The following is a 24166-nucleotide window of genomic DNA, read 5'->3' as shown; positions in this document are numbered from 1 at the left end:
TCGAAACCATGTGGTTGGAAAGCAAACTTCTTACCACACAGCCATGCCTGTGACTTTCTAATTTATTTATTTAGGCAGACTGGAGCAAAGCAGGTCTGCCTACTTTTATTTTGAAACATAAGACAAGTCACTTTGGACGAGAAATTTGAACTCGTGATTGTTTTATAATTAGTTAAGAACTTTAGCTTGGCAGTCTCTGTTATGTCTCTGATGATGACTGTTTTTGATTGTTTTTTACTTTATTTTTCCTTTTCCCCCTCTCTTACACACACCCTGTTGTTGTTTACTCTCTGGTCAGACCTAAAAAAATTAACTGGAAGGGACACAATCAAATACGACTAGGTACTCTGTCCAAAGCTTTACCAAGCCAGCCTTCCATTAACTGTTGTTGTTCAGTCCTAAACCAACCCCAATTAAGCTGATTTTTTTTATTGGCATAGTGTCTGTTATCTTTTACTTGTTTTACTCATTAGACTGCGGCCATGCAGGGGCACCACCTTGAATAATATATATCACAGGCTTCTTTCAGATTTCTATCTACCAGATCTACTTGCAAGGCTTTGGTCAGCCCAAGGCTATTGCAGAAACACTTGCCCAAGCTGCCATGCAATGGGGCTGAACCTGGAACCATTTGGTTAGGTAGTAAGCTTCTTACCACAGAAGCATGCCTGTTCCTTTAGTGTATTTTTTCAGCTAATGTTTTTTTTTTGTTTGTTTGTTTTTTTACTTCAGTCCCACTGCATGGCACCTTGGGCAAGTGTCTTCTACTATAGCCTCGGGCCGACCAAAGCCTTGTGAGTGGATCTGGTAGACAGAAACTGAAAGAAGCCCGTCGTATATATATATGTATGTGTGCGTGTATGTTTGTGTGTCTGTGTTTGTCCCATCCAACATCGCTTGACAACCGATGCTGGTGTGTTTATGTCCCCGTTACTTAGTGGTTCGGCAAAAAGAGACCGATAGAATAAGTACTAGGCTTACAAAGAATAAGTCCCAGGGTCGAGTTGCTCGATTAAAGGCGGTGCTCCAGCATGGCCGCAGTCAAATGACTGAAACAAGTAAAAAGAGAAAAAGAGTAATAAATGCAGGCAAGGCTGTGTGGTTGAGAAGCTCACTCCCCAACCACATCACTTTGAATATAGGCCTGCTGTGTAGAACCTTGGGCGAGTGTCTGCCACTATGGCCCTGGACTGACCAGATCTGTATGAGTGGATTTGGTAGTCAGAAACTGAAAGAGGCCCATTGTGTATGTGTCCATGTGTATTTTGTTTATATCTGCACAAAAAAATTGCTACAATTGGTGATGGTGGTGGTGGTGTTGTCACTTCTGTCAACAAATCACCTGCTTGCTTTGTGCCTTGCAAAAGCAGTTGAAATAAGAGATCGTTTAACTGAAAACAGTAAGGGTTTGTGATAAGAAGAATATCTAGTTGTAAAACAATGCCTCAATAATATTCTTTTATTTGTTTCAGTCATTTGACTGTGACCATGCTGGAGCACTTCCTTCAAGGGTTTTTAGTCCAACGAGTCAAACTCAGGACTTATTTTTTTACGCCTAGTACTTTATTGGTCTCTTTTGCCAAACCACTAAGTTATGGGGACATAAACGCACCACCAACACTGATTGTCAAGCAGTGATGGGCGGGCAAAAACGCACACACACACACACACGAGCTTCTTTCAGTTTCCATCTACCAAATCCACTCAAAGGTTTTGGTTGGCCTGGTACTTAATTTATCAACCCTGAAATGATGAAAGGCAAAGCTGACCTTGCCTTTTATCATTTAAGGTTTGATCAATTAAGTACCAGTCAAATTTTGGGGTCAATGTGATCGACTTATCCCCTCTCCACAGATTTGAGCCTTGTGCCCATAGTAGAAAGGATTATTATTATTATAGACATCGCACAGTATACAATATCATGAGGTTGTTGACTGAAGATATTGTATCTACCAGGGGTCTGTACTGTTTGTCAAGTCACAACAAGAACCTCAGACAGACAATACTTTACGCAATATGCGTGCAATTACAAGTAATGCTGACTTTTGCAAGATTGTAAGGTATTTCTAAAGTTTTCAGATGTTTTTTTTCAGTTTGGGTGGTATTGTACCCAATGCTCCGATGACAATAGGGATAACCTTTACGTTTGATTCTCGTAGCTGCCACATCTTAGCGACCTCAATTCTCAGGTCTTCATATTTATCAACCTTTTCTCTTTCTTTCATGATGATATGTTGATCTCCTGGTACTGCCACATCAATTATTAAGCACTCTTATTTGTCCCTCCTAAAGGTTATTATATCAGGCCTCCGGTGTTCTTATTTATTACCTCCACCTTGGCAAAGGCAGAGGTATTGTTTTTCAGTTGTGTTTGTTTGTTTGTCCATGGACAAGATAGCTCAAGAACCACTGGATGGATTCAGATAAAACTTTCAGGGATGTTTGGCCTCATGACTGGCACGAACTGATTAGCTTTTGGGATTGATCCAGTACTGGACAAGGATTCTGGATTATTTTTCCTGTTTTTTTTACTTATTTTTCAGAGCAGCCGTGCACATTTCTTGTATTCTCGTTTGTGAGAGCATTCGAGTTTATTTCAGGTATTCTCATTTTAAAAGTCATCTCTAGCTAATCATTGAAAACATTGGTGTTGCTTTGGTGAAGGTTTGCACTCTCTGAATGCTCTTATTATTATTATTATTATTATGGCTGTGATCTGGCAGAATCGTTAGCATGCTGGGCATGCTTAGCAGCATTTCATTCATCCTTAATTTCGGTGTCCAAATTCCACCGAGGTCGCCTTTACCTCTTATCCTTTTGAGTTCAATAAATTAAGTACCAGTTAAGCACTCAGGTCAGTGTTGTCGGCCTTGTGCCAAAATTTGAAACCGTTATCATTATTGTTGTAATTGTTAAGGCAGCAATCTAGCAGAATCGTTAGCTCACTGGGCAAAATGCTTAGCAGTATTTCATCTGTCTTTACATTTCTGAGTTCAAATCCTGCTGAGCTCAAGTTTTATCCTTTTGAGGTTGATAAAACAAGCACTAACTGAACATGGTGGGGTCAGTGTAATTGATTTAGGCCCTTCCTCAAAACTGCCTTCTTGAGCCAGAATTTGAAACTATTATTATTATTACTATTATTATTATTATCATCATTACTATTCTGTTCTTAAGTGGTATGTGAGCTTTAAGTGAAAGTCTTTACTTTTTACCTTACAAACATTGAAATTGATTGCAACATCTTATTCCACAAATAACCATTCAGCTAAGTGTGTTCATTTAGTTGTCAATTTTGTCTTTGTGATAAACTAAAATATTTTAGTGTTATTGTTGATGTTGGTAGTTGGAAGAAACCATAATTTTGTTGTTGTTTTTTTGCTGTTATTGTGTTTAAAATATTTTCCCCTCTAAAATATATTGATTTGCATTTTTTATTTCATTTTATATTCTATTTTGGGGATTTTTTTTTCTTTGTAACCTAAAATTCATGAATAATTCTACTTTGAGATTTTCTATTTTTTTTACATTCTCTGCCACTTAGGAACTAAGTGAATTTTTTTTCTCCCCCTTTTCAATTTAAAACTGTTAATATTTTTATATTAACAGTTTTAATTAGCTCAGTTGAATCTTTACTTGAATTGTCATGTTTATGTTCTCTACGTATGTGTAGATGCATTATTTATATATTTATGTTTTTTTTACATATACTTATTTAAGAAAGCTTTACATGTACTTTTGGTAGAATAATATGTAAACAGAGAATTTGATGTCACATTAGAAGCACCCAGTACACTCTGTAAAGTGGTTGGCATTACAAAGAGCATCCAGCTATACAAACCATGCCAAAACAGACCCTGACCAATGCCTGTCAAATCATCCAACCCATGCCAGCATAGAAAACGGACATTAAATGATGATGATGATCGACACATGTGCTAGCTGGGTTAACTGAATTTTGTAGTTCCATATTTAAAAATTTCATGCAATTGGCCATTAGCAACAACAAAGCTCACATGGGGATGGAATATCAACAATGGCTGCTAAAATTATTTGCTTTTTTTTCTCAAATTGACAGTCAGAGTTGCTTAACCCTTTGGCATTTAAACCAGTCATGTCTGGCCAAAATATTTTACATTTTTTATGTTCAACCTAGTGAGATCTGGCCTCCTGCAGAAACCCTGTGATACCATTCTAAAACTCAAGTCACAGTGTAAGTGACTGACTGTTCCATGGACATTTGTCCCCTTTTGGTTGCAGGCAGAATCAGTGCGACATGAATTGCTGTCTATAATTTCCATTAACCCAATTTCACTTGCAAGGCCTGAAGCTTTGATCGCTATCACTTTACCATGCAGTAGGATTGGAAACAGGGTGGTACGATATTGAAACTATCATGGCTTCAACCATTCCTGTGTGCACTCACATACTGCACACACACACACACACACACTGAGTAATGTTAAGTAAGAAGTGAGTTCGAATTGTTTGTCGTAGTTATTTCAGTTACTCGCTGAAGAGCATTGAGACCAATCCCAACACCTGGGAACCACAAGCACAAGATCGCCCTTCCTGATGAAGCTGCACCAATAGAGGTTCCACCTCCTGTGAACAGAACAGGATTGCAAGGGCATAAAGAAAATATAAACTGTGCAAGTCCAGAGCCAACGCTTTGCCTCCAGTCTCAGCAGACCACCAGTGTCTGTCCTATGGCAGAGCCTTCCATGCATGCATCAGACTGATTGGCCGCAGCTGGACATACTATACCCTGTCTTCTTCTCCCATGTGATGCCCTTGGTTATCATCAATGATGACAGACAAACTAATTAATAATAATGATCCATCCATAAGATGATGAACACAGTATCCTTGTTTGTACATTCATTGGAGGATGATGACCATAACAGCCTGTGATATTATTACTTAATGGAAATCAGATTTATGCGAAAGGAAAGTTGTGCAACATCTATCTGCTTCACCTTTATCCCCCAAAGCTGCCTTGATTCAAAGGATAAATGAAGTTAAATCAGAGATAGGTATAAATGCAATGAATGACCAGAACTATAGTGTTTGTTGAAACTGCTATTTTCATCATTGAACTCAGTTATTCTCTTCTGTCCATTCTACATCTTAAGATTACTAATGCTCAAGAAAGACTGGAATGTCACGACTTCTACATTCCCCCTGATGTCGGTAAGACTAAGCATCTATTGAAAGGGTTAAGCAGTTAATTATTTTTCAGACTAATATTTGACATAAATTTGTGTGTGCGTATTGTCATATAGTCATTATATCAATGCCAGTTAATTATTTAAATTCATAGCCTCTATTTAATCCTGGTTTAATCTTCAAATAAGATTTCAGACTGAATCGACAAGAAAGGATTTTTTTTTTTTTCTCTTAAATCACTTAATTGAGTTCAGAAGTAAAATGAAAACAATTCTTAAGAGAGTAGAGTAATTGTTCTCCAATTTACTTTAAAAACAAATTATCTGAAATTGAGTTTTAATGAGAAAGTCATTAAAACACTATTTTGTCGTCTAACCCTGTATCATCCATGAATTAGGCCCTCTTGTAACAGTAAGGATTGTTGAACAAATGTGTGAAGCCTCCAAGCTGTTGCACAATCTACTTCAACTTGTCTTCTAATCACTGTTCTTTTTATTCTTTTTTTTTTCTTTTTACTTGTTTCAGTCATTTGACTGGCCATGCTGGAGCACCACCTTTAGTCGAGCAAATCGACCCTCAGGACTTATTCTTTGTAAGCCTAGTACCTATTCTATCAGTCTCATTTGCCAAACCGTTAAGTTACGGAGACGTAAACACACCAGCCTCAGTTGTCAAGCATTGGTGAGGAGACAAACACACACACACATATATAGTTAATCCAAACAAGAAAACACAAAAAAACACAACAACGCGAGGACGTGGAACAAATATAGTATTATTGGACGCTCAGGAAAGAAGAAGGGTTTAACGTTTCGAGCAGAGCTCTTCGTCGGAAACATAGGAGAAGGAAAGATCCAGAGAAGGGAAGACAGAGGAAAAAAAATCACCAATGGTACACACGAGGTCACATATATATATATATATATATATATATTATATATATATATATATACACATACACACATGATGGGCTTCTTTCAGTTTCCATTTACCAAATCTATTCAGAAGGCTTTGGTCAGCCTGAGGCTATAGTAGAAGACACTCGCCCAAGGTGTCACGCAGTAGGACTGAACGCAGAACCATGTGGTTGGTTAGCAAGCTACTTACCACACAGCCACTCCTGCGCTTATTAACTTCTTTTTTTTTAAAAAGGGAGAAAATATTTCAGTTGCATAGTCAATAAATACATTATACCCTAACCTCATTTTATCATAGGTTTGTTCATTCAGAGCTGGCCCAGAGTTAAACAGCTAAGGTGCCAAATAACTCACCCTCTGAGGGGTGGGGGTATTGGAGGAGGTGGCCTTGTGTGACAGAAGGATAGAAACAGGTGTTTCGTTGTAGAGGAGAGACATGGTTACCCTGTTTCATAACTTCAAGATTACAATGATGTGATTGTTTATTTTTAGAATGACATTGTAAAATAGGTGTGAGAAGTAGGGTCTGGCCAGTTTGTGCTCAAAGCAGGTAGAATATTTGGCCCAGTTTACAATATTCTGGTAGGCTATTTGTGACAGTTAAATGCTTGTAATAGAGTGGACTCTGCTAAAGGCATCAAGGTGCCTGGTGGTGGTCTTAAACTAGGCAATGGATTCAGTCTGTCACCCAAGTAGGCTATGGTGAGATTTGAACTCAGAATGCAAGAGCTTGAACAAATCTTATTAATGAGAGATGTCTGTCATATCTCTCGACCATTGTCTAAAACAGAATCGCAAGTTCCTTCAGCAATATAGGCACAAGCATGGCTGTGTGGTAAGAAGTTTGCTTCCCAACCACATGGTTCTGTGTTCAGTCTCACTGTGAGGCACCTTGGGTAAGTGTCTTCTACTACATACAACCTCAAGCTGACCAAAACCATATGAGTGGATTTGGTAGATGGAAATTAAAAGAAGCCCAGTGTGTGTATGTGTGTGCATGCATGCGTGCACACATACATATACATGTCTTTGTGACTATGTTGCTCTCCCACCACTGCTTGATAACTGGTGTTGGTGTGTTTATGTCCCTGTAACTTATCAATTTGGCAAAAGAAACAGATAGAATAAATACCAGACATTGAAAAGTAAGTATTAGTGTTGGTTCATTCAATTAAAATTCTTCAAAGCAATGCTCTATCGTGCCCACAGTCAGATGACTAAAACAAGTAAAGGATAAAAGAATACCATATCCATTTTTGTATAAAATACAAATTTTTCTTCCATGCACTTCTACTGCCACCACCACCACCATTTTCTTTTTCTTTCTTTCTTTTTTTTCTGGATTTTCGAGGGTTGTTTTTCAATTGAAATTGGATATTCTTTCCTTTTATTAATTTCTCTGCCTTTTAATTAATTGTCTTCAATGTATTGCTCTTTTTCAGAAATAAATTCCATCTGTACCCAGAAATTACAAGCTAAAGAAATGCTGTTGAAGAAAATTCAGCGTAAACAAATGAAGAACACACCAGTTGTGGGTGATTTGACTGATATGAAAGACAGCCTGCCCACTTTTACGACAAAAAAGGAAACAGCTGAAGAAAAACCATTGTGAGTGTTCTTGCTTTTTGTTTGTTTGTTTTTTTGTGGTTTCTGTTCTTGTATTCTTCTTCACAATCCCACCTTTAATCTCTTTTGAGGCACAATGGCTATGAGATTAACCCTTGTGATACTAACTCACCTGAGATATCTCTGGTTTAAAACTGTTCATTTTAAATTGTTCACTAATGAAAATTAAAACCCTTCATCAAAATTTATGGAAAAGCTTTTTGTTATGTTCTGAATACCAGCTTAAGCCTTTTATTGCCATATTTCTGTTGAAATACACTGCCTTTGTTTCAATTGATTTTGAAGATACTGAAGAATTTAATAAAACAACTCTGTCATTATGAAGCTGGATTTTGGAACATAAAATAACATTTGAATTTTGATGGAAAATTTTAATTTAGATCTTTTTAAACCAAGAGAAAATTTGCATCATGGAAGCAAGAGTAGTCTTGGGCTGGGTTAGCATTAAAAGGTTTAACAAAACAAGGTTATTGAGCTAAATCCATTCAAATTCTTATTTTCAAAATTAATTGGAAAACATAGGGTGTATATTCCTTTAGAAATATGATTACGAAAGAATTAAGCTGTCAGACTACTACAGCTCACAGGGTCTTGAATTCAAGCCATACTAACCCTAGTCTTTGTATACTATCTCTGCTTACCTCAATTTGCTCAGTTGATAAACAAGTTTCACTCCTCTCTCTCTCTTTCTCTTTTACTCTTTTATTTGTTTCAGTCATGTGACTGTGGCCATGCTGGAGCACCACCTTGAGTCGAGTAAATCGACCTCAGGACTTATTCTTTGTAAGCCTAGTACTTATTCTATCGGTCTCTTTTGCCAGACTGCTAAGTTATGGGGACATAAACACACCAGCATCGGTTGTCAAGCGATGTTGGGGGGACGAACACAGACACACATACATATATATATACATATATACAACAGGCTTCTTTCAGTTTCCGTCTACCAAATCCACTCACAAGGCTTTGGTCGGCCCGAGGCTATAGTAGAAGACACTTGCCCAAGGTGCCATGCAGTGGGAATGAACCCAGAACTATGTGGTTGGTAAGCAAGCTACTTACCACACAACCACTCTTACGCCTATGCTCTGCCCACAATGGCATATGAGTTGCCTTATACAGTTGGAAAGCTGGTAGAATCATTATCAAACCAGACAAAACACTTAGCAGCATTTCTTTAGGTTTTACATTCTGCATGAAGGCACATAACTCAGTGGTTAGTGTGTTGGGTTTACAATTTGTTTTGTGTTCTTGAGCAAGACAATTTATTTCATGTTGCTCCACTTCACTCAGCTGTAGAAATGAATTGCGATATCACTGGTGCCAAGCTGTATCTGTGTTTGCCTTTCCCTTGGATAACATCAGTGGCGTGGAAAAGGGAGACTGGTATGCATGGGTGATTGCTGGTCTTCCATACACAAATTTGCCTGGACTTGTGCCTATGGAGGGGAATTTTCTAGGTGCAATCCCATAGCCATGCATAACCGAAGGAGGTCTTTACCGTTTACATTCTGCATTCAAATTCTGCCGAGGTCAGCTTTGCCTTTCATCCTTTTAAGCTGGACAAAATAAGTAGCAGTTGAGCCCTGGGGGTTGAATTAATTGTTCAGCCTCTGCATCCCTGCCCACCCCTAACAATTTCAGGCTTTGTTCCTATAGTGGATTATACACACAGTTGCGTAACCTGCACAATGTTACTTTGGCTAATGGATTCCTAGATACAAGTACTGGGTTAATTCATTGAACTAAAATTCTTCAAGGTGATGCCCCAACATGGCCACAGTCTGGAACGAGAAAGAGTTTTCTTTCATGACTCACTACAGAAAGAGACTGGATAATAATTCAGCTGCTTAAGAAAAAAATGAAAATAAAAGGCACTTTGTTTCCAACAAAAGAATCATCATATGACAACAATTTGTCAAAAATCATTTAAAATTGAAATTGGAACTAAAATTAATTCAGATCAGGGTTTCTTAATCTGTTTGACCTTAGAACACTCTAGAGATCAATTATTAAAATAAGTGCACTTTACTGGGAAAGTTTTTTTTCTTCTAAAAAGAAAGCTGTTATTTAGGGGAAAATTAACTATGAAATATAGAAAACTATGGCTCATCATCATCAGTCATCATCAACATTTAATGCTTATTTTCCAAGCTGGCATGGGTTGGATGGCTTGACAGGACCCGCACCAAGTCTGTTTTGGCTTGGTTTCTATGGCTACATGAGCCACCTGGTGCCAAACAATTTAGCACATGTACTGGGTGCTTTTTACGTGGCACTATCACCAGTGCTTTTTACGTGGCACCATTGCCAGTGCTCTTTACGTGGCACCACCGCCAGTGCTCTTTACGTGGAACCACCGCCAGTGCTCTTTACGTGGAACCACCGCCAGTGCTCTTTACGTGGAACCACCGCCAGTGCTCTTTACGTGCACCACCGCCAGTGCTCTTTACGTGGCACCACCGCCAGTGCTCTTTACGTGGCACCACCGCCGGTGCTCTTTACGTGGCACCACCGCCGGTGCTCTTTACGTGGCACCACCGCCGGTGCTCTTTACGTGGCACCACCGCCGGTGCTCTTTACGTGGCACCACCGCCGGTGCTCTTTACGTGGCACCACCGCCGGTGCTCTTTACGTGGGACCACCGCCGGTGCTCTTTACGTGGGACCACCGCCGGTGCTCTTTACGTGGCACCACCAGTGCTCTTTACATGGCACCACCACCAGTGCTCTTTACATGGCACCACCACCAGTGCTCTTTACATGGCATCACCACCAGTGCTCTTTACGTGGAACCACCGCCAGTGCTCTTTACGTGGCACCACCGCCAGTGCTCTTTACGTGGCACCACCAGTGCTCTTTACATGGCACCACCACCAGTGCTCTTTACATGGCACCACCACCAGTGCTCTTTACATGGCATCACCACCAGTGCTCCTTACGTGACACCAGCACTAGTGCTTTTCATTTGGCATCAGTATCAACACCAATGCTTGTTACATGGCACCTTGGTTTTAGGATATCAGTTGTGTTGTTGTGGGCAGGTGTTCTTGAGTACAGCAATGCACTGCATATCTCAGTCCTCTGTCACCTCCTTTGTAATGCTCGGCATTTTGAGATTGGCCTACAATACTTTGTGCCATGTTTTCCTTAGTTTCCCTCTTCCATAACTTCTCTCCACTTTGTATTATTCACGTTTGAGGTGATGACATGGCTTTAGGATTAAGGGTTTCAAGTTCAATCCTACTGATAGGCACCTTGGGCAAGTGTCTTCTACTGTAACCCTGGATCAAAAAATTCCTTCTGAGTCGATTTGGGAGATAGGAACTGAAAGAAGCCCATTATATATCCGATTGTGAGTTTCTGGATACTTATCATTGTTTTCTAATTGTAAATGAATGCCATACAAGCATGTTGCTCTTTTGCAGTCTTCTGTCAAAATATGTCCCTATTGTTGACTATATATGTTTGTTTTAATTGTTTAGGCCATATAAACCACCTGTGAAGTTAAAGTCCCGTCGAAAGGAAATGTAAGTCTTACTGCATTTTATCAATTCTTGCTTGCTTCTGTATTTTGCTATATTTTGTATTTTGTAAGGCATGGCTGTGTAGTAAGAAGTTTGCTTTCTGACCAGATTGTCTCAGGTTCAGTTCCACTGTGTGACAGCTTGAGCAAATGTCTTCTATTAGAGCCATATAAAAAGCATCCAGGTTGGCACCGTGTAAAGAACACCCAGTACACCCTGTAAAGTGGTTGGCATTAGGAAGGGCATCCAGCCATAGAAACCATGCCAAAATAAACAAATGGAGCCTGGTGTAGCTCTCTAGCTGGCCAACTCCTGCCAAACCCTCCCACCCATGCCAGTATGGAAAATGGATGTTAAATGATGATTTTGTGTCTGTATAAGTTGGTGTGTTTCTTTATAGGTACAGGTGTTGCCAGAAATGTTAGCATGCCAGGTGAAATGCTTAGCAGTATTTCGGAGTTCAAATTCCGCTGAGGTCGACTTTGCCTTTCATCCTTTCAGGATCGATAAATTAAGTACCAATTATGCAGTGGGGTTGATGTAATCGACTTAATCCCTTTGTCTGTCCTTGTTTGTCTCCTCTATGATTAGCCCATTGTGGGCAATAAAGAAATAAGAAACTTTCTTCCCAACTACAGGGTCCTGAGTTCCATCTCGTGGCATGACATCTTGGGCAAGCCTCATCTACTATATCTCACCAAAAAAAGCTTTGTGAGTGAATTTGGTTTATGGAAACTGACTGAGGTTGTTGTGTGTGTGTGTGTGTGTGTGTATGTATGTGTGTGTGTGTGTGTGTGCATACATGTTTTACTGTCTCCTTGCCTTGACTTTTTGTGACAGTTACAAATGAATGTCACTGACATGGAAATGGTGTCCTTCATTTCCTCTCTTCCGTGAAATACACCTAGTCAAGGGAAAATATCACCTTACTTGGAAACCAGTGAAGGTTGGCAACAAGAAAGACATCCAGCTGTAAAAAAATCCACCACAACAAACTGCATCCAACCCATGCAAGCATGGAAAAATAGATGTTAAATGATGATGATGATGATGGTTGTTGATTTTGATTTTTACTTTTAACTGTTTCAGGTTGGAAAACATTAACCTCTTCAAGCAAGTGTTGAGTCATCCAGTATTTAAACAAAACCCAGGTTCTGCCATTACTGAACACCTACAGAATAAAGTGGAACACATGAACAGCTGTTAGTGGCATTAACAAATGAGAATTCTGTTTTTTGTTTGTTGTTTGTTTTTTTGGGTTTTTTTTTTGTTATTGTTTTTTGTCATTTTTTTTTCTTCTTGGACTATTAACATTGTTCTTTGAAAAAAAAAAAAAAAACTCACTTGCAGACTCAATCTCAGACAACCACATTAATCTACTAAGCATGCAAAAATACTCGGACATGTACAAAAAACAAAAAAGAAAAGGAAAGAAAAAAACTCAAGCACGTGAGCAGAATTTCCAAGATGCATACACGTACATACACAAAATCCAACACACACACACAGAGGCATATGTGAAACACAATCAAACACCAGATGCTGACACATGAGATTCAAAAGACAGCTCACTGTCACACACATGAAAACTCTGTAATGCCATCATTGTTCCAGTCTCATGTTGAATTCCAACTGTTTTCCAATTTGTCCCAAAGTTCTTATTTTGATATAAAATTAGCAAAGCGAATGTTATTTATCTCTCTCTTCATCTCTGTCATCTGACCAACGCCATCCAAGATGGCGTGAATCAGTCAAGCTTTACCTGCTAGAAATAGCAACCCAAATGCTTTTAAATCAATGCTGGATGTTCAAAAACCCAAATGAAGGGCAGATTTTCAATCCTGATTCCAAAACGTTATGTCTATGTAGAGCAAATTTAGGTTGAGATATAGGGGTCTCAGATGGAGAGACAGAATTTCGCTTCTGTTATTATTATTTATATATATCAGATTAAATACACAACTAAACAAGCTAAGTTTCATGCTATTATGATACTTGAACAGGCATATTTATAAAATTGGAAGATAGTTTTTGTATGTAGCAGATGCTCAGGAGCAATAAACACTGAAATTGTGCAGAGAACAACCTCTACCACATTCCAGGGAGAAAAACTAGTAGTTGATAGCTTCTGTTACCTAGGTGACCAAGTCAGTAGTGGGGGTGGGTGCTCTGAAAGTGTAGCTGCTAGAATAAGGATAACACACAAGCATAAAAAAATCTACTTTTCACTCAGATCATTAAGTGATAGGTGTTATGATATAAACATAAATAATAACACTTGATATAATCCAAACAAAAAAGGTAGAGACACGAAGTCTAAAAGAGTAATGTAGGACCACGAAACTCAGTATAGTTTCCATGGTATGTTTGCTAATAATTCATAGTAGTTACAGTACATTGGGCCTAACAGAGGCAAAGTGGCTGAGTTCCTTTTAAGCATTGGGCCTCATGGAGGCAAAGTGGATAAGTTCCTTTTGAGTGTTAAGCTTCATAGAGGCAAAGTCGCTGAGTTCCTTTCAAACAGGCCTCATGGAGGCAAATGGTCAAGCTCCCTTCAAGTGTTCGTCCTCATGGAGGCAATGACCAAGACCTTTGGCATTATGTCATGCTTGAAAAGAAGACCCATTGAGCCGAGCAAAATTGCAATTGTGGTAGATACTGCAAATGGCACCCATGCCAGTGGCATGTAAAATCACCCATTACACTCTCAGTGGTTGGCATTAGGATGGGCATTCAGCCATAGAAAACCATGCCAAATCAGACTGGATCTTGGCGCAGCATGCCAGCCCAGTCAAACCATCCAACCTATGCCAGCATGGACAACAGGCGTTACATGATGATATATATATATATATATATATATATAAATAAATGCATACATACATCTAGTGTTTTTTATTAGAGCCAGTTTATCAGAAGTTTTGTGATATACTACATACAGGGTGTTCAGGCTAAATTTGACAGTTTGCTTAAAAGGAAAAAAAAAACATATTCTATTGAAAAATAAGTATTTAAAAAAATCATAAATTATCAACTAAATTGTGGCTGGGGGATAACAGTTTACTCAAAGTAGCTGTCCTCAGCTTTAACCATGGCCAAAGATAGCTTTGGAACCTGGTGCATGTGTTCCTCACTGTGTCCCTGGGAAGATCTTTGAACACGTCTTTGACATTGGCCACCAGCTCAGCTTGGTGTTACAAGCAAAGTGGTTGGTGTCTTTCTCAGCTGCACTCCACACATAGTAATCCATGGAATTACAGTTGGTGGGAATTAGAGCTGGTGAAGTGTTAGAAATTCTCTGATAACCACATCTGACTTTTTCTGGCAGTATGGTAAGGGGTCGAATCTTGCTGCCATACATATGGCTTTCCAGCAGCAACCCTCTCCAACCAGAGTTTGACTAAAGTCTCCAGCAGCGTCACATAGCCGTCTGAGTTGAACCTCAGTGCAACCGCAGTTTGGCAGAACTTAGTTTTTGTGGACTCCATGTCATGTCTGACAGCTTTTACAGTGTTCATGGAGCATTAAGCAGCAGTCATGATACAGGTAACTGTTTTCCAATGTTCAGATGGCTTCCAATCCTCCACGTCAACTACCTCTTTGACTACATCTTTAATCTTTATGCTCTTGAATGTTGTTAACTGTTCACCAGTACATCAATCTGTTCTTGAAGAAAGGAAACAAAATATTGTCAGATTTAGTCCAAACACCTTGTACATCATTGTTAGCCTTAGCAAATAAGCATATAAATTATTTGAGGCTATGATGTCACATCCTAACACTGAAAGAATGAATTGTCTACTTCCACTACATGTTATTTAGTAAGTATTTACAATCTTCCCTTATAGTACACCTTCTGCTGCAGATCATTCTATTTTGAGAACTGTATCTCTCATCACATAGTATAAAAAAAATCTCCCTGTAACTAACAATAATCTTCAAGGAGTTTGATATAGAAATACCCGGAATGGACAAATGTACCAAGAAAACAAATTATTATCCAACTAGATGAAGTTTATCTTTTGTGGAATAATTCCCTTAAATTACTTAACGTGAAATTAACTTTCTAGCAGCATATTATATATTTGATAACAAGATACATACACACATAAATATTTTCTCTTTACTCAGCAAAACATAAACCCAAAATGTTTTACAAATTTTTAACACCTAATAAAATGTAATTTTTTAAAACTATTAACATTGTTTTTAACTGCATTTTTTTCTGTTCAGTGAACATTTAACATTGATAAAAATTAATTTTCGTTTTCAAGACTAAAAATGTTTGAGAAATAATTTTTAATTTATATCTATTAATTTTTTTTTTCCAGAGAAAGAAAAAGTAATCTTTCTCCCCCCCCCCCTCTCTCTCTCTGTCTATATATATATATATATATATATATTGTTACATTTATATAGCTTCATCAAGGTAGCGTGCACTATTAAATAGTTCATTATAGGCACAATCATAGCATTACATACAGCTGGTTCCAAACTCTTCAACAGTTTGAGAATCTTTCACCGATACAGACTCAGTTTGATCTATACTTTGAGAGATTGAAACTACAGGCCCCTACTATGTAATCAGTTCATTTATTTTTGCCATGCGAGGATGGATTAGCTAGTTAAATGTTGATGCATTTTTAATTACAGTCAGATACCCTTTCTTCATAAATGCTTACTGCTTTCAAGTAAGGGAATTATATTTATTTATGTTTCTTTAGAAGTGTAGAGCCACGGGATTATTTGTTCACAAGGAAACAACAGATAAATCTCATATAACTCAGTCGTTTTGCACACAGTTACAGAAAGTGAACAAGACACATGGCTCAGTGGTTAGAGTGCCAGGCTCACAATCAGGTGGTAGTGAGTTTGATTCCTGGATTGGGCCGTATTTTGTGTTCTTGAGGAAGGCATTTTATTTCATGTTGCCTCACTTCACTCAGCTGCAGAAATGAGTTGCAACATGAGGTGCTAAGCTGTATTGACCTTTCCCTTGGTGGTATGGAGAGGGGAGGCTGGTATGCATGGGCAACTGCTGGTCTTCCATAAACAACCGTGCTCAGATTTGTACCTTGGAGAACTTTCTAAGGTGCAATCCCATGGTCATTTGACCAAAGGGGGTCTTTACCCTTTTATACACAGACATACACACACACACACACACACACACACACACCACACACACACACATGGTGGCTGTTGACTCATTAATTATGATTTGTCTCAGCACCACCAATAGCAGAGTGCATACACATAGGCAGCAATTTAGCTAAAAAGCAGCAACACACAAACTCATAATATGAAGCTGAGTATTTACTGTTTAAAATTGCTAGAAGGTGGTTGGTAGTAATCTTCATGCTATGTGACTAGAAACTACTGTTTTGTCCAACAACAGATTTACAAATTTTTTCACCCAGACAATATGAAAGGAAAATGCTTGACTTTGCTGTGAAGACAGCTGGACATTAATATTGTTACATTTCAGGTACCTTATATGTATGTAAGTACATGCACATGTTCGTTTGTTCTCCTCTTTTTAATTTAAAATAAATTTTTACTGACCACCTACTTGGTAGCAAGGTTTTGAGGGAAAGCATCTTGTGTTAACCATCATCCTTTGCATATTTTTATAGTCCTAGATATCATGATCACTGGTAGCATATAAATTATGTATGTATGTATACATGAGAGATAGAGATAGAGAGGATATACAGATATGGATATAATAGTTTGTATAGTTTGTCAAACAAATTCACTTGCAAGCAGCGTTGTTTGGTTTGTCCAAAGTGCCATGCGAGGAAACTGTACCTAATTCATGTGGAACTGAACTTTTTACCCATACTGCATTTGTGTGTGCATGCACTTATATAAGATTATATCGATGAAGGCCTCATCCTGTCAGATAGCTATCTCATATTGTGAGACATCTGTACTGCATTGGATTTAAGTGACAAAATCCTTTACAACACTTTTGCCATTCTCTTTCACAATAGTAGGCTCCAGTGACAAGCATTGCAAGATGACTAGTATAATTTTGACTTAGTTTTTATGTCAGTGTATCTCTGTTCTAGAAGAGTTGCCTTCCTCATGGCTTTGTCAAAAATAAAGAGCCACATCTACCGTATTGTGACTCATTGATTTGTTATGTGGTGGTTCAACTTTGAAAAAGGGGCATATATGTTTTTGTAGTCCTCTGCTCTGGAAGACTGTAGTAATACAAATGCCCTTTTTCAAAGATGTTTGGATGTATTTTGAGAGAAATTTGGCTGTTATTTCTAACTGTTCAAACAACAACATTGTTGATAAACATTTTGTGTTATTGCTTAGGCCAGTTCGGTTCTGAGCAGACACCTATATCATACAGGTTTTTAATCATGACCAGGCACAATCTGGGGATCTGTTTTTTTATTATAAGACTTATATTTGCAGTGGCAGCCACCCAGGGTTGAGCCTGCTCTGATAAACGAGTTTACCATGTCCCTCACAAATGCTGACCACATCTGACAGTCAACCCTAACATTCTAGCAGGCAAAGTAATGCTCCTACCTGCAGCCCAAAAATCCCACTTGCAAATTTAACAAATAAATACATCCTCTGGGAAAGGAAGCACATCAGATAGCACAAACATCATAGCATTAGTCATTTGTTGTTGAAGTGCAGAGTTCATGTTCAGCGTTTCAGTAGGAATACAAGTTCACATGTGGTCCTTTCCATACATGCATACATCATCATCATCATCATTTAACGTCCGCTTTCCATGCTAGCATGGGTTGGACGGTTCAACTGGGGTCTGGGGAGCCCGAAGGCTGCACCAGGCCAGTCAGATCTGGCAGTGTTTCTACAGCTGGATGCCCTTCCTAACGCCAACCACTCCGAGAGTGTAGTGGGTGATTTTATGTGCCACCGACACAGGTGCCAGACGAGGCTGGCGAACGCCCACGCTCGGATGGTGTTTTTATGTGCCACCGACACATGTTGTCTGTAGCAACGCAGCTTGCTGTTTGTTGTCAACCATCACAGTGGATTTGATGACCAAGTCACCATTAATTTTCAGAGCAGATGTAGTCTGGGTTTGAAGCATGTGGTACACATACTAGTTAAACCATAGCTGGCACCCCAGCAAGTGCTACTACTCCAGGTCAGGGTAGACCTGGAACCAATAGTAACTAACAAGTGGTTCCACACTCCTCAAAACCCTAGAATTCCTGTATCGAGGCCCCACAACCAGTTCCAGTTTGAAATCTTACCCAGGACACTGCTTTGCTGAGGATAATGGCTTGGATACGTTGCACTGTCACCACTATCCAGTCTACTTATGTACCCCTGTAAATTCTGGTAGTGGCCAGCAGATGCAAGGTAAGACATATTCAGAGCATGAGTGATCAAAGTATTCTGTGTTGTTTATTTATCATGATGGTGATGGTCTATATCATACAACAGTCTTTAGAGTTAGTAAGGCTGTGGAATCTGCAGCTTATACTCTTTACTCTTTTACTTGTTTCAGTCATTTGATTGCGGCCATGCTGGAGCACCGCCTTTAGTCGAGCAAATCAACCCCAGGACTTATTCTTTGTAAGCCCAGTACTTATTCTATCGGTCTCTTTTGCTGAACCGCTAAGTTATGGGGACGTAAACACACCAGCATCGGTTGTCAAGCAATGCTAGGGGGACAACACACACACACACATACACATATATACATATATATACATATATACGACAGGCTTCTTTCTGTTTCCGTCTACCAAATCCACTCACAAGGCATTGGTCGGCCCGGGGCTATAGCAGAAGACACTTGCCCAAGATGCCACACAGTGGGACTGAACCCGGAACCATGTGGTTGGTAAGCAAGCTACTTACCACACAGCCACTCCTGCGCCTACAAATTTTTTTTTTTTTTTTTGTGGTGATGCAGGGTAGTCTGAACACCCTGTATGGCCTTATATTTTCAGGATATTGTTGTACTTGTCTTTTGAGAGTATAGTTATATGTGTCTAAGTGTTTATTTAGCTTCATAAATTAGGCAATAGAGATTATGCCATGGTCACAATATAGTGTTAATTTTTGGTAGAATGTAAAACCAGATATGTTCATAACTTGTTAACAGCGCAGTTGGTTCCTATTGAATGCTTGATCTTCATTTGTCTTAAATTTTTAGAGTTTAAACTGACCGTTATTTGATCTTAAACAATCATATCAGTGAAATCTTGAAGTTACCAGATAATGCAGGATTAATTTTTTTTTTTTTATGTGAATAAATAGGTGCAGGCATAGCTGTGTGGTAAGAAGCTTGCTTCCCAACCACATGGTTCCAGGTTCAGTCCTATTGTGTGGCAGCTTGGGCAAGTTTCTTCTACTGTAGCATTAGGCTAACCCAAGCTTTATGAATGGATTTAGTAGATGGAAACTGAAAGAAGTCCATTGTATATATCTATCATTCAACTATGGTAGTAGTTGAATAATTTTCTTAAGGCTGCAACTTACATCATCTTTCAGAGCTTATTGCTAATTCACTTCTTAACCAAATTGAAAACTTAATATTTTTGAAGAGGGCTGCACCCTAGCTACATTTTGGCATAAAAAACATCGAGATTTGAACCTGTAGGAAAAAGTTTACATCAAAATTTGTTGCAACGTTATAGGAGAGTAAGTTATGCCATCAATCAAATTTGGATCTAAATAACTTTTTTATTTTGAAAGCAAAATATATTTATCTTAGCTTCAATGATAGAAGAAAGCATAAAGAATTTCATAGTTTTGTTCCCATGCAACAAAAATTTGTATCAAAAAAGTTGTGAGGTAAAATATCATGAAAAAAATATAAGGCAAAAAATTGGATTTAAGTATAATTAACTTTATTTTAAAAACAAACTATATTTTAATTACAGAGCTCAGTTCGAGGAATTTCATGGTATCAATCTCATGCAAAAAAAAGGTTTTAAAAGATAAATGATATGAGTGTTTGTTTCTCATCTTTGAGGGTGATAATATAATTTTATACTTTTTAATGAATATAATTCTAGAAATGGACTTTTAATACATGTCACCGCATCATTGAGGTAAAGAAAAAATTATCAGTGTCATCTGTTAATTGACATATTTGACACATTATTAATTAGCATAATAGCATATCTTGAAAAAAATACGGGGTACATGAAAAAATGCGAGCAAGGGAATATGAGATTATAAACCTGGAAAATTACAGAACAAGTTATTACACTTAGAAAAGTTCAGGACAACTTATTACATCTGGTAAAGTACAAAACAAGAAATTTTTTACTTAAAATATTGCAGCTAAGGATAAAATTATTTGATTTTAATTTACAAAGTAACATTATAATTAAAAAAAGGTACCATCATTTTGTTAAAATATTGACACTAGAATATTTAAAAAATGAGAGCCAGAAGTACCAATATAGCTAAAGTTTTATGCAAAGTAGAATAGTATATATGGCTGGCAAATTCTTTATGTTAAAAGAGTAATAACTTGTCCTGTAATTTTTCCAGGCTTATAATCTTAAGAATATTATTTCTCTTGCATTTTTCCATGTAATTTATATCTGTGTATGTCTACATCAATTTGAGCAATTCCAATCATAAAGCTCAGTAAAATCATGGCTGCCCATGCATACAGGTATGTCATCTACATCGCTCTCTCAGCCAATAGATCCTAGTCTTGCAGGTTCATAGATACTGGTACCACCCATGCCAGTGCCACATAAAGGTATTGTGCATGATTCATGCAGATCCTTGAATATTGTTGTGGGTAAAAAGAAGAAATACAATATATAAGAGCTCTTGGAGTAGAAAATAGTAAAACTCAATATCAAGTTAACTTCAGACCATAGATTTAGTTTCTAAATATTTTCCATAGTGTGAATTACGTAAAAAGATACCCAAACCCAATTGTCAGGTTGTGTTAATCTGCCGCAAAAAAAAAAAAAAAGCAACAAAAAACGGGTATGGTTCAACTGACATATTCCTGCACAGTTTCCGTCTACTTATTTTTACTTTCAAAGCTTGGCCAACCCAAAGCTATGGGGTAAAGACGCTTTACCAAGGTTCCACACTGTGAAGTCAAGCCTGGCAATGCATTTCAAGTAAGAACTGCCATATTTCCCAGCATACAAGTCAAATTTTTCAGATGAAAATTTACAGCTTTAAAAGGTAGGTCAACTTAATGCATCAAAACAGCTTAAGAGGACCAAATATACCATGGGAATTGCTGCAGAATTTGGAAAGATTGTTACAATGTCTGTTTAATCCTTTAATATTCATTTACATCATTTTGAATTAATCACGGATTATCTCATAGCTTTGAGATTTTGATGATGCAGTTGTATATTTTTACAATGATATTGTAGGGTAGGTATAAGAGACCAGATCTTGACAGTTTGAACATAAAACAGGTAGAATATTTTGGTTGGATATGACTGGTTTAAATGCTAAAGGGTTATACTAATGTTTACATTCTATACTATGTGAACTTCAATGCCAGAAAATATGATCTTGGGTTTTGAGAGGAAAAGAAGTGAAATCACTCCACTAAAACTTGAGAATTAGCAATTAGGTTGCCTCTTGCTCCACCGCCACTAGTTAAGTGCTCGCACTTGTGAAACACAGATCTACACTAATAAAAACTTCATGAAAGAAAGAAATTTCTCATTATTAAGTATGTAGAGAATTGACTTTGATGGCCAAACTATCCAAGTTAACCTATATGTAATAAACAAACATTCTTTTTGATCCTTCATTTTTTAAAATGTTTGACCTTTCAAAATTTAATATTTAAAAAAATAAGATTATTATTATCATTATCATTACATGTTTAGGTGGTAAACTAACAGAATCATTACCTCACTGGACAAAATATTTAGCAATATTTCTTTCAGCTTTAAGGCAATGAGCTGGCTTAGCACACCACACAAAAAGGATCAGTGGCATTTCAGCTGCTTTTACATTCTGAGTTCAAATTCCACTGAGGTTGACTTTGCTGTTCATCCTTCTGGGGGTTGATAAAATAAGTACTAGTTGAATACTGGTTTTGATGTAATCAACCTGCTCACTTACCCAAGCTTGTTGGCCTTGTGCCAAAATTTTAAACCACTTTGAGGCAACAAGCTGGCAGAATTGTCAGTACACCAGACAAAATGCTTCACAGCATTTTGTCCATCTTTATGTTTTGAGTTGGAATTCCACTGAGGTTGACTTTGCTCATTTGGGATTGATAAAATATGTACAAAGTATCTTCAATATGAATGGGATTATGACAGAACTGTCTCCATCTTCAAATGTGTGGCCTTATGTCCAATGTAAAAAAAAATTACCACTGTTAATATTATTTTTATTATTATCAAAGTAACAAACTGGCAGAATTGTTAGTTCATGGGACAAAATACTAAGTGACATTTTTGAGGCTCATTACATTCTGAGTTCAAATTCTGCCAAGGTTGACTTTGCAGTTCTTTCTTTTGGGGTGGTCGATAAAATAAGTACCAGTTGAATGCTGGGGTCAGCGTAATCAACTTACCCTCTACCCCGAACTTGCTGGCTTTGTTCCAAAATTTTAAACCATTATTTCTTCTGGCTTTGCATTTTTTAGTATGAATTCCAACTGAGATCAGCTTTGCCTTTCATCTTTACAGGGTCAATAAAATAAGTACTGGGGGGCCACTATAATTGACTAACCTCCTCCCCACAGAAAACTAGTGGCTTTGTGCCAAGATTTGAAACTAGTATTATTATTGAGATGGTGAGCTGGCAGAAGTATTAGCATGCTGGAAAAATTGTTTAGCAGCATTTCACCTGCCATCACATTCTGAGTTCAAATTCTGCCGAGGTCAACTTTGCATTTCATCCCATCAGGGGCCGATAAAATAAGTACCAGTGGAGCACTGGGGTCAATGGAATCAATTTACCCCTTCCCTGAAATTGCTGACCTAGTGCCAAACTTTGAAATCATTATTATTATTAAGATGGCGAGCTGACAGAACCATGCTGGACAGAATGCTTCATGGCATTTCTTCCATCTTTACGTTCTGAGTTCCAATTCTGCCACAGTTGACTTTGCCTTTCATCCTTTTGAGATCGATTTAATCAACTAAGCTCCTCCTCCTAAAAAATTTCAGGCCTTGTGCCTATAGAAGTAAGGATTATTATTATTATTATTGTAATGACTTTGTTATTGCATCGTTCAAGTTTACTAATATTATTTTAAACTAATCTCATTATTAGCCCGTGTGTATTTGTGATAAATTTTAAAATTCCAAACACTTTCTCTATGATTTGCAAATGTTCAGATAATTATTTTAGCTCCAGTTTGAAATTCAGAAACATTCATTGATATGCATAGTGTATCTGCTCACAGCTTCCGCCACCACCGTCTCACACACTCACACACACATGATTGTTTATTGCTAATAAGTTGTGTTTGTTTATTTATATATTGTGATTTGTCAGGAGAATAGAAAGTAATTTCAAGGAAAATATGCAAGTGGAAGATAGATAAATAGAATTAAAGATTTCTATAAGATTCTGTTAAACAACTGGAGGGTACTGCATATAATATTTTGTACCCAATTTAAATTAATTTTCACTCAAATTTAATTTTTCCCCTTGTGTTTTAAACTCCTTTTTATATTTACTTTTTTCTTTTAGCTTGTGAGAGGGTAGCAATTGCTTTCCTTTTTACATATGGATGTCTAGAATTGATAAATATTCCCTATGGCATTGTGTAATGTAATTTTCTGCTGTTATATAATATTTGTTGCCAAAGTTGCACCTGCAGATCACTTTGTATGTTTCTGTATGTATGTATATATGTGTGTGGAAGCACGTGGCTTAGTGGTTAGGGAGTTGATCTCACAATCGTAAGATTATAGTTTCACCTGGATCAGGTGATGTATTGTGTTTTTGAGCGAAACAC

At 37.8% G+C, this 24166-nt stretch overlaps 2 protein-coding genes across 3 annotated transcripts in view; both read left to right on the top strand.

The window, feature by feature from the left end:
* Nucleotides 1–12746, top strand: part of LOC115215430 (putative ribosome biogenesis protein slx9-like) — a 52854-nt gene extending 40108 nt beyond the window's left edge. Inside the window, exons 4-6 of the mRNA XM_029784593.2 lie at nucleotides 7529–7694; nucleotides 11197–11241; nucleotides 12328–12746. Coding sequence (XP_029640453.2) covers nucleotides 7529–7694; nucleotides 11197–11241; nucleotides 12328–12445 — 329 coding nt within the window. The 3' untranslated portion in view covers nucleotides 12446–12746. The remainder of the gene's footprint in view (nucleotides 1–7528; nucleotides 7695–11196; nucleotides 11242–12327) is intronic.
* Nucleotides 12747–16240: 3494 nt separating this feature from the next.
* LOC118764856 (SH3 domain-binding protein 1-like) overlaps nucleotides 16241–24166 on the top strand; it is a 67899-nt gene continuing 59973 nt past the window's right edge. For both annotated transcript variants that reach the window (XM_036505990.1, XM_036505989.1), the window contains exon 1: nucleotides 16241–16741. The gene's annotated coding sequence lies outside the window, so the exon portion shown is untranslated. The remainder of the gene's footprint in view (nucleotides 16742–24166) is intronic.

This window comes from Octopus sinensis, linkage group LG9 (genome assembly GCF_006345805.1).
Source record: "Octopus sinensis linkage group LG9, ASM634580v1, whole genome shotgun sequence".
In the NCBI taxonomy this organism is placed as follows: Eukaryota; Metazoa; Mollusca; class Cephalopoda; order Octopoda; family Octopodidae; genus Octopus; species Octopus sinensis.
Note: the sequence above shows the minus strand (reverse complement) of the source record. Positions and strands in the feature narration are given on the sequence as shown.